General features: G+C 41.3%; 1 protein-coding gene across 3 annotated transcripts in view; it reads right to left on the bottom strand.

The window, feature by feature from the left end:
- The window catches only part of spop (speckle type BTB/POZ protein), a 64,789-nt gene that overhangs the window by 17,645 nt on the left and 29,739 nt on the right, over positions 1 to 17,405 (bottom strand). For all 3 annotated transcript variants that reach the window (XM_018757227.1, XM_018757226.1, XM_018757228.1), the window contains 4 exons: positions 11,177 to 11,369; positions 10,571 to 10,692; positions 9,644 to 9,795; positions 3,648 to 3,775 (listed from right to left, as the gene is read on the bottom strand). In XM_018757227.1, the coding sequence (XP_018612743.1) occupies positions 3,648 to 3,775; positions 9,644 to 9,795; positions 10,571 to 10,692; positions 11,177 to 11,254 (480 nt within the window). In that variant the 5' untranslated portion in view covers positions 11,255 to 11,369. The remainder of the gene's footprint in view (positions 1 to 3,647; positions 3,776 to 9,643; positions 9,796 to 10,570; positions 10,693 to 11,176; positions 11,370 to 17,405) is intronic.

Raw genomic sequence — 17,405 nt, 5'->3', positions numbered from 1 at the left:
AAGAATCTGTATTTTTTTTCCCCCCCATCAGCTGTGAGTCTGTGTTCAGCCTGAATGCAAAACACAACAAAGCAAAACAAACAACATACATTGGGGCCATATAATTTTCCTTTATCTTCTTTGCAATTCGCCATTTTATATGTCATTTCGATTCTCTAGGAGACCTTGAAGAAGCCTGGCTGGAGATGATGCATAACTGCACAGCAGATTGCCTTCTGACAAAAGATGATGCATTACTTCAAAATTGAGTGTTTCTATTGAAAAGGGCCATTTCATGTTAAATCAATAAAAAAAGTAACCTTTTTTTTTTTTTTTTTTTTTTTTTGAGTATTTTGGATTTATATGAGAACCTCCGTTGAGGAAATAAAGAGAAAAAAAATGCTTCCCTTTTGTGCATCACAACTTAAACTATGTGGTCCAGCAGGATGAGCCCTGTTGGGCCTGTATACAGATAGAGCACATGGGTGCAACTCTGCTACAGCTGACACATGGACAAAAAAAAAAAAAAAAAGTTTCTACTGGTCTGCCGACAGCCCATCAAGGCTTTGCATCAGCCCGCCAATTAAACTGCAAGGCTCAGCCAGCTGCTATTCAGCAAATTCCCAGAGACTAAATAGTCTGGCCAAACTTCTATGAAAAACACTAATTCCTCTGCCAGATGGCTTCCCAACCTTCCACACCAGCCAATCACAATCTGGCATAAGTCACATGACCACATTGGTCCAACGGACAAGTGGAACCCAGGGCCTCCGTCCACTATCGCCTGGTAGAAAAACCACACCTTCATATTCTGCCAGCTCTCACACCGCTTCTCCTCTCATTCAAGCTGGCATAAAGCCAACAGAAAAACAAATTAATTAATTAATTTTTTTTTAAAATGGGACCAGCTGTAGCAGTCTCCTGAGGTGGCCGTACGGCATATGGTAGAGTCGTGTAAAGGATGGAGGCTGTCATGAACAAAAAGGCTTTTTTTCCCAGCTAGGAGAAAAAAACGAAACCATAGAAGGGAATAACGGCAGAAACCGAACATCAGCAAAGAGCTAATTTATTCCTCAGGAGCTGTTGCACCACTGGGTGCCCCAAGAGAAAGAGAAGGCTGAGCAAGGAGCTGATGTGTTCTAATACACCATTTCACTATTTCCTTGTTTTTTTGTTAATGTTTTTCATTACGGTAACACTGATACAAATGCTCGGCAATTTAAATGCTTTGTAAGCAAGTAAAAGGCTGGGGGAGGAGATGAATACACCGTAGGCGTGCGTGCCAATGGAATGACACCTAAACAAATCTGTCCGCAGGCTTCAAGCTGCACATCCTCGAAATTGGAATTGCAAGAATTTAAAAACATCAGAGCTTGGGAAAACCTTTGGCATGTCAGTGCTTAGCTTTCCGAAGGCCAGTAATGAAGAAAAATAGGGGTGACTAAAACTTCTCTCACTGTCCATCTCCCCTCAGTCTTCAGATGAAATCAAATTTTTCTCTTCTTGATCAGGATGTCTTCTTAAATGGGGGTCATCTTCGCCTCATTAAATTCCTTCTAGTGCTGCAGAGTCATAGGTAAACAGGGCCTCAAGGTGTTAAACTAAAGAGAAGCCCCTTCCTTTAAAGGTCACCGGGGGGGGGTTTACCTCATGCTGCCCCCAACTGCCCATGGGCAACAGCAGGAAGTGTAAGAAGGCAAGAAGCGAAGACCATATGCTGCCTTGACTGTGGTGACTGCCACAGCTGAAGCTATGGGAGCACCAACCAGAGGGCAAGTAGGAAACTATTTCCCAGCCAAACGGACTCTTCTTTGAACGCAGAGAAAACGGAATAAAAACATATCGGACTGCTTTACAATGCAAGTTTTTGAGAGAGGATTCCTTGCAATGGCCCTCTTCCAAAACAATCAGCATGTCAATGATTAGCAAGTACTGTTAGCAAAAACAATGGCACGCATAAATAAATGGAAGGTGATTACTGTACTATGTAATGTGCATCTCCAGAATTAACATTTTAAGTTTAAAAATAAAATTAAAAAAAGGACTAATGAGGCAGGATTCATTTTGATTCATTTCATATATTTCTGACAATAAAATTATGCCCAAATAAGCACACACAAATGAAGAGTTGGGTTTCAAAAACAGTACGGACCTAATTACGTGTGAGATGTGACATTTTACTATCTTAATTCACTGCTGTTTTCACTCAGGTCCTAAAACTTCTAACAAATGTAAAGCCCAGACAAATGTGAATAAAGATTTTGTTTTACTGTGCAGTGACAGTATTAGTCTATTAATTAAGTCAAAACAGGGTTCCTCAAGAAGTCCATTACTTAACTGATGCTTTTTTCCAAGGCGATTGATAATGTTAGGTTTGTACACTAAGCTACTTGCAATGATTTACCCACTTATATGTGTGGTAATTTTTACTGTATCAATTTAGGGTAAGTACCTTGATCAAAGGTACTACAAGCAGGACGTAGGATTTAAACCCTGGTCCTGTGATTGCAAGATTACGCACCTAACCACAACGGCACCAGCTGCCACAATAACATGCCCTCGATGTGATTGGAAAGGAACACCATTGGGTGCTATTCCTTTCCTTGTTATGAAATTTTTCTTACATTTACTTTTAACAAAAAGGAAAGAAAAACAGAAATATGTTCCTCACCATTTAATTTGCAACTGATTTTAGTTAGCTGTCATGAATTAGATGAGATAAATCACAATGGAATTTATTATGTAACATTTATTATGTAAAGAAAGGAAAATAGGCTATTAGAATTAAGCCTAATGAAACTACCCAGGCCACGTTCATCAGAATAATGACAGGTTTTCTAGTAGTACTTTATTTTCTTTTCCGGTAATATACTTTTTTTTTTTTTTTTTAAAATCTATTTAACTGTTGTGTTTCCGTTATAATGAAATTATAAAATAATTTATAATTAGAACAGTTTCATCACTATGCACACCAAGAGCTGATTTCACACAAGAGTGTAACCACTTTCAAAGGAGTGAAGAATGTGTTATCTGCATGCACATTTGATGCCAAGGGCTCTAATTAGCCGTTTTGAAGTCTGTTTTCGACCAAACCGTTTGTTGCGAAGCTGTCCCATCTATGCAGAAGGGGGGAAACAGCACCTGTGTATTTTAATACACATTGACGTTATTCTTGCCCCATGTGCACTTTGTACACTCAATCCATAAAGCAACAAGGTAGCCCCCATCAACACCCAATTCATTACATGTTAGATACAAGAAGCACCTTAAACACACAATTGTTTTACCTGAAAAGTTTAAAACAGCCCAGCATTAATCAACCAAGCTTTTCAAAGTCATGGACCTTTCTAAATGTTTATGGGTGCATGGATGGTGCATCGCCCAGTGTGCTCCAGACCGCTGCCTGGCAGCCACTGTGGCCGGAGGACTGCTGTTGTTCGTTATAAGGCGACAGGGTTTGTAGAAAAAATTCTAACTCATGGCTTATTTCTGAAAAATTCTTTAAAGAACTACATTTCAAGAATAAATTCTAGAAAACACAGAACTCATTTCTGGTGAAATTCTGTACATGAACTGAAATTAAACCCATGTTACTGAAAAGTATCCTTTGAAACTTTGCCCGCGCCTTACAGAAGCAGTGGCAACAAGAAGGCACAGACAAGGCCTACCTCACAGAACAGGGTGAGCTTGTCATCTGGGAGCAGCCCGTTGGCCTCGTCCAGCAGGAAGTCGCGGCGGATGAATTTCTTGAAGCCCCAGTCCTTGCCCTGGACAAATCGGTAGGCCCTCTGGCTCTCTTGAAACCCAAGCAGGGGCACATCAATAAAAATCATCACCATCATCGCCATCTCTTAGTCAGTGATTTTATCCAAAGCACCTTCTTTGAATCTATTTACACAACTGCATTTTTCAATGAAGAAATTCAGATTAAGTACATTGCATAAACTTGTAACAGCAAGGGCCTTCTCATAGACTTGAACTGGTAAACTCGTTATTTATTCATTTAGCTCCTGCTTTTCTACAGCACCACTAACAGTGTGAAGCTTGCACACTAAGCTAGTTAAATTACTTACCCATTTATACAGCTGGTTAATTTTTACTGTAGCAGTTCAGGGGAAGTATTTTGAATCAAGGGTACTAATGCATGAGGAGGGATTCAAACCAGGGTTCTCCAACTGGAAGGTGACAACTAACTGCCACAGTACCTGCTGTACCCTCTTATGACATCAATCCTAATCTTGAAAATCCTCCACACATCCACAATCAGCATGTATCCTCTGGTGACAGTTAGCAACTACAAATTACAATCAATCACTGAAACCAAACAATCCAATTGCGGCTCTTGCAGGATTTCCTGAGTACGCTGCCTTTTAAAAAAAAAAAGTGAAGAATGTAATAATACAAACATTACCTGACCCATCAATTCTGATTTCATATCGGACCCTTACCAACCAATATAAAATGAATAAAAGAACTGGAAAGCTGACTTGTTAACTAAAAACACACAGGTAAACACCAGTACATCAGTTATACCAGGAGAGTGAGATATGATAGAATCCACAGTGATCACAGGAGTCAGACAAGGAAAAAAATCCGGCCCATGTGCCCCGAAACCAATGTGCTGTGTGTATAATAAAAGCTCAGCATGTTGGAAGTACACTGGTGAAAAAGTCGCCAAAAAGCGGAGACAAAATTTTACCAATAACCTTTTTTCCTCTTCTCTCTGCTGCCATCACCCCCACCGTGTTCACACAATAATACCTCCCCCTCTGTTCCATCCACCTGGGCATTCACATTATGAATGAGCAAGCAGTGAGAAATGACACAGGCAGGAGTAACACGGAATGCTCAAACAGTTCAACTTAAATAGAATAGCACAGGAAAGCAGGGCTGTTTTATCCACAAAACTGGACATCAAGGCAAACCTCCCAGAAAACACACTGCAACTAAAATCGTAAGAACATGGAATAAATGCCCTCTAATAATATAACTATACACAAACCGCGAATAATAAGAACAGGATTAAGACTGCTGGAGTAAGACAGTATAAACCAAATAATTCCTCTTGGCTTAACGCTTAGCAGAGTTATCTGTCGCTAATCGGATAGGACTTCCCTTTTCTTAATCCTCCTGTTTCAACTTTAAATACAACACACAAAACGCAGAGGACTGAAGGCACTGAAAGGAAAGGGCACACTTCCCACTAAGTGTTCTCATATAGGCTCAACATGCCTGTTTCATTTGCCATCACTGTTTCCCCATTCCCTTTCCAAGCCCTCCGTTCTCCACTTCCAATAGCCCCATCATGATTGTTGTTCTTTTAACGCACCGCTGTGAACGGGAGCTTGACACCTCGGCGGCTTAGGGCGACCAAAGCCCTGTGAAATTGAATCTTTCCAGAAAAAGACGTGCGGAGGCCGCCCTGGTGCTGGAGGCATTCTTGGGGATGACTAAGGGTCAAAGTTGGTGGAGAGCGAGGCCTCATGGGTTGCTGGTTAAATAACAGGCAGGTGGATTGGTAGGTCAGAACAGTGTAGTGAAATTGCTGCTCCGTGTTTTCTGGGACTTGTGCCTGATCCTTGCGAGAGCGCCAGCAGTGTTCTTACACGTATCACGCCCACGCTTTCCCAGCATGAGCTCTCTTCTCTCCTGCTGGCTTTGGCCTTTCCAGCATTCCTCCAAGGCGTACCGCCCGCGGAGCCTGCAATGCCCTAGCGCAGTCTGGGGAAAGCAACAGAAAGCTCAGCTTATCCATTTACTTGCCGCTGTTGGTTAATGATGTCTTGATTAGCCAGATGACTTACTAGGCAAGAGGCCTATATGGCAACTCTTTTCAAATATCTTGATGACAAGCACAAAGGAAGAGAAACAAAGGGGTCAGTCAGTACTGTCAGTCACAGTTTTTCTGAGAATTCCTGAATTGGATGTCTGATAAAAGAAAGGGTCCATCTCCACTTTGCCCATTTATCGCATGGAACAAACACTTCCACTCAAAGCGCTGTTACAGGAACAGCAGTGATTCTTTTCTCCGCTCCTCCAAGCAAGATTTTTTTAGTTTCTGTATTTAAAAAGTAAAAATCCAAAGCAGAAAAGAGTCACTAAGTCAAAAAATATGATTCCAAAATCCTCCTGAGTTTCTTGCTTGCCCTTGTCAGGCAGGAATGCCTTCTCCACTACCGCACTCGCAGGGCAGCTTGGGATTACCGTGCCACAGCTGCATGCTGAATAGGGACCGCCTGGCCAATGTCACTCAGCCAAAAGGGGACCGCGATGTGTGTTTGTCTGTCCGCCACTCAGCTCATAGGGTTATCGGTTACAAGGTGAAGTATCCATCAGTGAGCTGATGTGTCTGGAAGCGGGATCACCAAGACCTGGCGAGTATGTTGGAAGAGGGTCGGTGCATGGACATGCTCGTCTTACATACATAGAGGAGTGCAGCCTGGACAAACCCGACTGCAGATGGTGAGGTGAGATGTGGCCTCTTGGTGTGGGCTGGCCTGGGTTTCGAGATCCACCACAAAGCTAATCTGGGGCTTTCTATCTCAACAGCAAATGTTGATGCCAGCTTTCAGCCGGTTTGCAGCAGACCATCTGCCTGAGCCTCTGTGGTGTTAGCAGATTCACTCTGGAGCTGTGCCCACGTTCTCCGCCCCCCAGAATGAGGAACACTGGCTGTCATCGCCTTCGACAGCTACACTCTCTCTTCGTCAACCCTGTTGAGCCAGCTTGAGATCTAGCTGTCTGTGCACCACTGTAGCATTCTGAAACCTAGTGGAGCACACGCCTACATGTAAATACCATTTTCATGACTGCAGACATTTAAATTAAACATGCTGATATTTAGTTATGGACATATTCTTAGATTGTTTCTTGTCCAGAAGAGTTTATCGAAGCCTACAGCAAAAAAAACCTGACAGTAATAATAATGAAACATGAACATAAATATAAGAAGTACTTGTGCATATTATAAAGCAGATTTCAATACAGACATCTGCAGTTCCTAAGATTACAGATCTGCAATGCATTATATAAGCCCGGTCACACACAAAGAACCTTTGGTAAATAATTGTAACCTTACAGTGAAAAGACTGGTTGACCTGTCTGCTGCTCCCTCTAAATAAACCCTGAACTACATTTGAATAAATGCTTCACAAAATCAATACAGGGGAGTTCCCTGAGCTGTCAAAAAACATCTTATTAGGATTTTTTTTTTTTAAGCCGGGCCTCCAGGGATAAATTACAAATTGCTCTCCTTAGAGCACAGAACTCTAAAAAGCCGAGGGCAGGAATCATGTGATGATGTGAAGAGCCGTGTTGGCCAGGGAAACACACTAGTTACATGTTTGAATGATATCTATTAGCAACTGGACTGCTAGCAGTGCTCCACAGCAACAGGCATGGCTGACAGAGTGATCCAAACTCTGCTACCTCCACTCTGGATAAGGCATGAAACGGAGCCAGCATCAACAGTGTTAAGCAACCGAGCCATGAGTTCATGCTTAAGCAGAGCTTTCGGCCCAATATCCCAGAATGCACAAGGAAACGGTGCAAACTTGCTGCTCATAGCAACTGCCAAGACAGCCCACTGCTAAGCTGTGTCAACCTCATTCGTCAAAAGCCTGCTCAACAAAGTGCCAGTGCATTTTTCTCCAGAGAAGAGGGAGGGGGGCTCGGCAGTCTGAGGCGGATCCCCGCTAACTAAACTCCTTCGGCCATCATGGTGATAACGTTGCGAGACTTCAGTAATGAAAATGAGATTCCATCAGTCTTTCATTTCATAGGCAAAGTTTAACCTCTTCTAGGCCACAGAACTCAATGCAAGCTGAGGGCCCCATCCTACAAAAAACGTCCATAAATAAATACTGCACTCTTTATTTCACTTGAAACTTGATTACATTTACATACAACTATGGCAAAGATGGAAAAACAACATTTTTAAATTTTTTTTTTTTTTTTTTTAGTAAGCATCATTTTCACTTCAGGGATCCCCTAACGACCATGAAATCTAGGTTAAGTCCTCAAAAATCATGCTGAGAAGTGCTTGGTTTTATTCTGTCTGAATGTGAGCCTCAAATTCTACAGGAATCCATCAAGACTTTCAGACCTCGTGTTACAAAGACATAAACAGATCAATTTTCTTTTATTTTGTCGGCATTACTGCCAAGGCTGTTACAGATACAGACGCAGACTGAATGCCTGGTAAATTTTATCATCAGCATTAAAAGAGTTCCACATACATATATTTAATGACCACTTGTCTAGCCAGAAAAAACCAGCTGAAGATGCTTAACAGGTAAAGTGGGAACAAACACGCTTCTCTGCTTTAATGCTGTTCAGCAGCTTTACGTTTTCTAAGCTGATTGAAACACACAGGATCCACACCCTGCTTCAAAGATCACAAAAAAGACAGATGAAGGAAAAAGTATATCATATTCCACCAGTGTGTTTCTAGACTGCATTTATTCGCTACACAGCCATGCAACACGAGGAAAAAAATAAAATGAAGAAGGGAGTCAATAACCATCTCCTTCAACTTATTCGTGTTATCAATCAATACAAAGAAATTCCTGGGAAAGAAAAAATTGGTTTTCTTCAACATGTTGTGTTCCATCAAAGCCTCAATGGCTGCAAACACACAAAAAAGGACTTTCAGATGCAACTCAAAGTTTTTGTTTCAAACACAGAGGGACGGAGGGGGACACAGGGCACAAGACAAGCAAGTGCATTGTAGTGGCAAAAAATTCAAATATAAGTAACAGCTCTATTCATCCACCACCCAACGGGAGGCCAAAAAAAGACAAGCCAAGAAAGAACCTAACTACAGCAGCCACATCTGGGCAACTAAAATTTAATTCAAGGCAAAGTTTTTTCCTTTCTTTTTTCCTCGGCAACTTAACCCAATTAAAAAAAGGCAGAGAATGGCGCATACAGACTTTCAATTTATCAAAAGAGTTCAAGACAACTCCTAATAGCGCTTTTTTAATTAAAATCTGAATTGCCTACGATGCCTTTAATTAAATATTGGGGAAACTAATCGCTCCTGCTGAGATTATACACACTCATCCAGCTATCGATGCACTTTCCACATGCAGGCAAGCAGAAACAGGAAGTAATTTCACCTCAACACAGACATCACCAAAGTTATCCGGCCACATTCCGTGGACATGCACACAGAATTACACGTATAACCGTCCTTGCATTATGTTGTTTGTCAAAAATGTATTTATCTGAAGCATGTTACGCTGGGAAAAAATGATATCTGAAAGGGGACCAGCTGCGAGGTGTGAAATAAAAGGAGAAATGCCATTACCTAATGCACAATACCTAATGCACTCTAGAGAGGTGGAAGAACATGTTTGTTTTTTTTTTTGTCAAAAGCATGTTCGTAAGATTTTCCAGAAGTTATATTTTACCACCTTCCCACAATGAGTCAAGAAATCATTCTTAGTTTCATCCAAATTTGAAAATTGTTTTTTCTTCACCCATGTTATTTCAGTCCCTTTGGAAAAGGCACCTCTACAGCGATTTGTAAATCATATTCCTGATGAGTGGTAGGTAAGGTGAGGAACTAAGCTTACTGGCTGGTGGTTCAAATCCCAGTACAAACCTCCTACTAGACTACACAGAGATAAATGAATGAACAAGAATGCACTAAGTCACTCACCCATGGCTTTGGTCTCCTCGCCTTTGGCATTGAGGATAGAGAACTTGAACTTAGCACGTACTTCACTCTTTGGACAGCTGACAAGGAGGAGGTACAGGGACAGGTAGTCTTTACTTTCCTCGTCAAGACCTTTAGGATTCACCCGCAAGCACCTGTGGGAGCATAACAATAGCTGAGCGCTCATAATTTGGGGGGGAAAAATATCTAAAAGCTTTGAGTGACGTTGTCTGCCTTCATTTATACTTTCCTTTTGACCCAAGGGCACCATAGCATATGTAGAGTATGATTTATCTTCAAAGACCACATGTAACCTTTTGCATATTTCATTCAATACTTAATACCGGCCCCAACTTTCCCCCTGGGACCGAGTACTTTTTCTGCGTCATTAAATTTAGCTCAAGCAGCGACCTAGTTCTACTGAAAAGGTTTAGCATCTCCAGCATGGACAGAAGAATACTTAAACTTTACAACAGTTCATGTATTTATTTATTTAGCTGATACCTTCCTCCAAGCCAACTAACAATGTTTTACCCATTTATACAGTTGGATCATTTTTACTAGAGCGATTCGGGGTAAGTATATTGCTGATGAGTACGACAGAAGGTGGACAACTTCAAACTAATGTAACTGCCACACTTCAGACTAGTAAAACTGTAAAGCACAATTAAAATTTTTATGTGGAATAGTTTTTCTAAACTGTATGATCTCAAATTTTAAGCAATGCTCACACACACACACACACACACACACACACAGGAAGGCTGACACGTCTGCCACCCTGAACAATAGTTTGTCATTTGAAACATCATACACTTTAATAATTTGATAAAACATTAAAAAGTTCCCTCTTTTCACTGATTTTCCCCACATCCAATCCCATCTTAATGTCCCTGGACTCCACGCTCTTCCCAGTTCCCACTCACACACCATTTGAGCTTATCGTTAGCTCCCGATGAGAAGGTGGAGCTCTTGATGACCTCGCCCATCTCCTCACGGCAGAAACTGAAATTGTTGATGGTCCACATGTAGGAGAACTTCACCACTTTGATCTGAGGGGAGACGAGCAACAGCAGAAGGTTTTTAAAAATAAAAAAAAAGAAAAAAAAAAGAACCACACAAAGTATATATCTGGTCAGTGTTCAGCTTCAAAAACCATGCATCAAAACCTGCCTTTCATCTCAACAAACACTGACAACAAATAGGGAAAAGGGAAGGCGGAAAATTAAAGGCTCAAAAAAGGCACCACAAAAAAAAAAAAAAAAAAACGTTTGCAAGAAACCAGGAAAATGGGGAATAAACAGAAAAAAAGTACATCAAGGTGGCCGATCACATTTTTCTCTTTACGCAGGAAAGTGAAATGAAATATGGAGACAGTCAAAGTTTGTAACATGGCTGATACATTAGCTCACATATCACTGCTTCCTCTAGTGGTATCTGTCTTTGTCAGTCTGCTTTCAATACATCTAGACAAACATCCACACACAAACACACATGCCCCAGCAGACAAAACAACAAACATACAGCAACTCTTACCTGAGTGTAACACCAGCTCTCAGCCACAGGCCCACTGGACATTTCCGCAGGGGGAGGGGGACTCGGTACTCTTGACATCGCCAGCTTTGGTGGCGGAAGGGTGTGAGTCGAGGGAACAGAGACAACGGCACTGAATTGCCGGGGGCTACAACACTTTGTAGGACTCAGGTCGCAGGCAACGACAGCCGTTGCTCTGGAGGAGAAACAAAAATGGGAAACCACCTTCAGGGCTGCAGTCATTTGTGCTCAGATTAATGTCACCACAGCAGCAGGAGGTGGAAGGGACCCATATTTAAGTGACATTTGGGGAACGCTGCGAAAAGAGCTGTCCCTCATGCTGGACACACCCACGCAACATATATAGTCAGCATGATCCAATACCCACCAGAGAAACACCGAAGTAACCAGTGTCCAATACAGACCACAAAGGCATAATGAACACTGTTTCCCAGCTTGGAGCGGAACAAGGGCCAGGTAGATAAAACCAGAAGAACTTTTTATTTTTAAAAAAAATTTTAAAAAAAAGAGGAAGTTATAACTTTACATAAAGTTTTTACATTCAGGCTGTGCACAAAAAGCTCAGCATCATTAGCAGACCGGTTTTCTCGTGGAAAGACTTAACTGCTCTCATTAGTATTCCCCTTAGTTTTGCCTTGCATATCCTTCTCATATATTGTTAAGTACCCACACGATGCCACTGCGTAATGGACCAATGGTAAAAGGACCGCACATCTCTGCCCTGTATCTGTGACTACAGATGTGACATCTGAGGGCCCCTTGAGATAAAGGGGTGATGATCAATGCTTTAAACCCCCAGAGATTGACAGTCAGCACATCTGCAGATGTGAGTGAAATGAACAGCTGGACAGACCTATGATGCTGGTAGGGAGCAGAGGAAACCAAACCCTGGTAAACATCTCCCCCAGGCCCACTATAATAATGACGTTAAGATGTCCACAGTGAAGTCGACACCACTTAGGACGGCAGCTGGCTGTCTTCAGCGCAAGAGTGCAGGAAAACACTGCGTGTTACTACCAGTTGACACGTAAGAACAAAACACAGTCCTTGAGCTGTACAAAAACAGCAAGCATATACTGAAACTCCACAAACTAAACAGCCTTCCATCAGTGTACATTTGTGGTCTGAAGCAAAGTAGCTTGATTCACTGCAATATCGCCACATATGTGATGGCCATTATGCTTTTTAACCGTCAACTCAAAAACCGATGAGTTCAGATGAACAAACTCATGTCTTCTGAAATCGACTTAATTCAAACTAATGACAATCCCTCTATGGAAAAACACAAATGTGTCCACTAACAAGGAACTAAGGTTTTTGATACCCATCACTTGAAGTATCTATTCTAAATTTAATTGTTTGGTTTTCACTTCATTTATGGTCCTCCAATCATCATTTGCGCAGTAAAATTCTGTGTTCGGGTCAAGAAAAAAGGAAAAAGCCCACTCCCTAACTCAAAGTGTGATGAGCTGCGCCCCCGCCATCCAGGTCACTGCTCTGGAAGGGTCTCCCTTTCCTCAGATGGCGTCTGCGTTGCCTAATTGAAGGTGTCATCTGACGTGAGGTCACATAACCTGTTTTTTCTCTCGGCCTAATTAGTGTCTGACTAAAAAGAGAAGGAAAGAAAATGTTAAAACCAAGAGAACCCACAAGACGTTCGAGACAGGACACAGCTAGTCATCTCTTTAACTGTCAGGGACAAGGGGATACAAAAAAAGTGTGCTCCTGCCATATGCAAACACCGTGGCTCAGTCCTCACGGCTTAATTAACGCTAAAAAGACTAGATTCAATTGTTTGCGTCTGATCATATTTAATTCAATTTTTTCCCTTATCTGCTGTTTGTATCTGAAGATGAAAAACACTAGTGGCATTTTTTACTCAGTGAAACAATAAAATATTAATCACAAAAGTTGGGAGAACAAGTGACTACGGATTTGCAATTTAAATTACCTGCAACTTCCTGGCAATTAATTTCTGGCTGCCTCTGAGGTTTTTTTTTTTTTTCCCCCCCCCTTCCTCTGTCTGATACCATATCTGTCATTAGGTGTGTGTTGCTATGCTAACCAACTAATTAACAGAGAATTGGTTTAATAAAATACATATTAAAATTTGTACTGATCCTAACACACTGCGTTTTTCAGGTAAACCAAGACATCATTCAAAAGAGCCCAGAAAACTATGAAAAGTGATACACTATAATAAAATAAATAAATAAATAAACACACAAATAAATTTAAAAAAAAAAAAGAGAAGGTTTTAATCTACAATGACAATTTCAGGTACACTGTTCTGTGTACATTAATATTCAAACTAAATAACAGTTAACCTCAATGTTCTTTAACAGCAACTAAGCAGCAGCACAATAAAATCAAAGCTCTAATTGTACAAGCCAGGCACGGTGTTTATCCGTCAGTTCAACCGCAGCAACAGTGGAAAAGCATGCATTAAAGACATGAACCGGAGCCGAGCAACAGTTTCCAAACCAAAGGAGGTTTCTCCCCAATCACACACCCAAGTGCCCTGCTGTCAACATCCTGCCGCAGAGCTCCAGTTCAACATCAACAACATGCTATGTCACAGCAGTGCTGCACTGGGTTTACTGGGCCTGCTGCAGCTCACTCTGTGCTAAAAATCACATTGTTCTATGCACTTATATGTTTGGAAGAGCCACAAACACTTGTCCTCTAGAGTGGACAAAAATGAATAGCTGAATCTCAGGTGGTTATGAAAGCTCCCGGTTATCCATTTCCGTTTCACTTGTCACCTGCACGTTGCACATTTGATCTTTTTTTAGCACCCAACTTTCCTTTATGTAGACGGAAATCCGGGTGAGAGCCTTTAAACCCTGCATCGTTGTAATGGGACCAGTAGGTCCCTTAATGGTTCAGTGTTCAACAGAGATGCACTGGAACAGCAAGGTAGGAATGGATGAAGATCAGAAACACTGAAGACAAGTTTAAAGGTTCAAGTACTTTAAACGGGTCTTTTTTTGCCGCTTCGGTACAATTACTGCTGTACAGTAGCAGGTGATTTATCTAGAATTCCCACACTACACTGGAATAATTGTTTATGGTAATTGTCATACGAATCTCTTGGGCAACCTTTTCTTACAGAAATAAGGTGCACTGAGGGTCCAATCTGTCTCTCCTTTATCTGTTAAATTATTTACAGCTGTAACTATATCAACGACAGTTCATACTTCTTCACACATATTTCCCAGGATAGTTTAGGGCTCTTCCTTCCTCTTCCTAGAATGAATAGGTTTGTGCAGTTTTGAACATGTTCAATTTAACCAATGACTGAGACCACATAGCCACCAAGTATTCAAAGAAAAGCACACTTTCTGCAAAATTTTGCATCCAAAAAATGGTCACGTGATCGATGCATATTAAGCACAACAGGCATAACCTGAAACGAAAAAAATCTTTAAAAAGGGAGTACTATCAACTTATACACAGTACGTTCATACATAAAACTGTGTCAAATATTGAATTATCGTGTCAAAAAAAATTCAAAGAAACAGCCAGTCGCAAAGGACTACTTTCCAAAAGTCTGTCCCCAAGTTCTGCAGTTTGTAAGTTACTTAATGACATATCTAATTAAAACTGAACAGTCAAATACGCAGGCAAAGGTGACAATATTTAATAGCTCCTCTGCTGCTAACTACCTCGTTAGGGTCCAGATTATCAAAACTGTAGTGGTTTTATTTCACTGCTTCATAACCAGGGTCAGAGTTCACGAGACAGCGAACTACAGCTCCAATACAATTCATAAAATAGATTAATTCAAATTGTATTAAAATTTTAAAAAATGATTCTCTTAGAATGTTGATGAGGTTGTCTGGAATGTCTAATGGGTGCCCTATCAGTGCAGCATCTGTTCTTATTTACTTACTTTAAATATTAAATTTATTATGCCTGCAGTTTTTATTGAATTCCCAACCAAATAGTTGACCAAAGGCTGTATGTGCATTCTATCTGTCATATGCAGATCTTTGGCCTGAATATGACAAATTAGAGACCGCAAGCAGCAGGTGGCATACTGGTTAGAGCCACTGCCGTGTACTCAAAAGACCCAAGTTTGAATCCCACCTCCAGCTGTAATAACATCTAGCAAGGTATTTACAAAAAATCCTCCAGTAAAAATTACCCAGCTGTAGAAACAGATGAATTAGGTTAAAATTGTAAGTCACTCTAAAGAAAACTATCAGTTAAATAAATAAATGCATATCACAGCTGTTAAAAATGCATTTATGAGTGGCTATTAGATTACATAAAGAATCAAAGAACAAACTGTGAAATATATCAAGCAATATGGGTTCGGTTCTTGTGTTTTACTAATATACACTGCTGCCTAGTATGTGGGTGGCATGGGCAGTCTTTTTTCTGCTATACATATTAATTTAGCTCAGTGTCAGAGCACAACTTGAAAAAACGGCAGCAATTTGAAGAACTTTGTTAAAACGACAAAGGAAACTGAACCTTTGAGTCACTTGTCTGCTGACTGGAAGTATGTAAAGCTGCAATGGCCATCTGTTGCATCCCATCCACACCCCTCTTGCTCCTCCTACCCAAATGACAATGGCATTTATACTCATTCAGGGAGTCACAGCATTCATCACAGATTGTACTGTCAGCTAGGCCTTACCATAGACTCATTTAAATTTACATTTATTTAGTAGATACTTTTATCCAAAGTGATTTCCAATGAACTCTATGTAGTTTTATCAGCCCACACGCCTTATTCACCAATTTGACTTGCACTGCTAGATACACTACTTATACTGGGTCACTCATCCATACATCAGTGAAACACACTCTCTCTGTCCCTCACACACTATGGGGGAACCTGAACAGCATGTCTTTGGACTGTGAGAGGAAACCCACACAGACACGGGGAGAACATGCAAACTCCACACAGACCGAGCGGGGATCGAACCCAAGTCCTTTCGCACCACGTAGACGCTTTCAAACATCAGCGCTATTCACTGTGCCACCGTACTGACGCAGGGAAAAAAAAAGATGCTGAAACTGCGTGGACTAATGTGCTAGCCTACAGAGGGAACAGAGAATCATTGCAGCTCAGATGGAGAGCACATCCAAATTTTACCACATACACTCCTCAAGAGCTGATCGCATAATGTGTCCAAAACATGCTCTCTGTCTCATCTTTGGAGAAAACAGGTGCAAGAAAATGAGAAAAACCGTCATTTAATCACCAACGACAAAAGCATACAACAAATGAAGTGGTTTCCCATCCTGCAAAATAGTGATTGAAAGAGATCATTAAATGAAAAATATTGATGAATAACGCTCTCTTACTCAACCATGCCACCCATTTATTTACGATTCACATGTAACGGAAATATCTACTAGCATGTACCCAAATACATAATAAATACTACTGACTTCTGACGTCAAATGGAATGTGTCTTTTGTTCCTGTTGTTGTTGTTGACTTCCAAGACGTAGGCCATTCCGGGACTCATTACTCCGATCATTGCGCCCCACAAAAACGGAGTGAGACTCGCATGAAAGAATGCACTGAACGACCTCTATTTAAATTCCTTTTTTAGTGCTGACTTGAAAGAGAAACATGAAATACAGAGAACAGCCCCCCCCGCCCCCCCCCCTGGGTGAGCAGAGGGAGGGAGGGCATAACTAAAACCAGGCAGGCAGAAGGGAAACACAGCATCGAAGCATGGAAGAGCACTGGGCCAGCATGGGTATCACGGAGGAGCAGAGCAGGCCTTAAACACACACTCACTGGGGCATAACCATTTGCACTTCCTAAGGAACAAACAAAAACATACATACAAACAGAGAGACACAAAAACATACACATCCACAACCTCGGCATCAGAGCACGTCCAGGGACTTGTGTGCTTCGTAACAGTAATTGGTGCCTCCGACTGTGGCCCCCACTTCTCCCAGGAGGCAAAAAGTGTGTAACAATCCTGTCCTTCCATTCACGCACCAACCAAAAACCCCAGACTGGGTAAAGCAAACAATGTAACAAAGGTCAAGATCTCCGATTAACTGTGCCATGTACTAAAGATGATGCCACAACTTCCCAGCAAATGTCAAAAATGTTAGATACAACTCATAAAGCATGAGAGGTGCTAGGAAGCAAATTTGCACAGATCACCATCATCTCCAAGGCTAAAATTGCAACACCTCAGACTTATTCAATATTAATTTTCAGAGAAATT

This window comes from Scleropages formosus, chromosome 8 (assembly GCF_900964775.1).
Source record: "Scleropages formosus chromosome 8, fSclFor1.1, whole genome shotgun sequence".
In the NCBI taxonomy this organism is placed as follows: Eukaryota; Metazoa; Chordata; class Actinopteri; order Osteoglossiformes; family Osteoglossidae; genus Scleropages; species Scleropages formosus.
The sequence above is the reverse complement of the archived record's forward strand: the minus strand, read 5'-3'. Positions and strand labels throughout refer to the sequence as shown.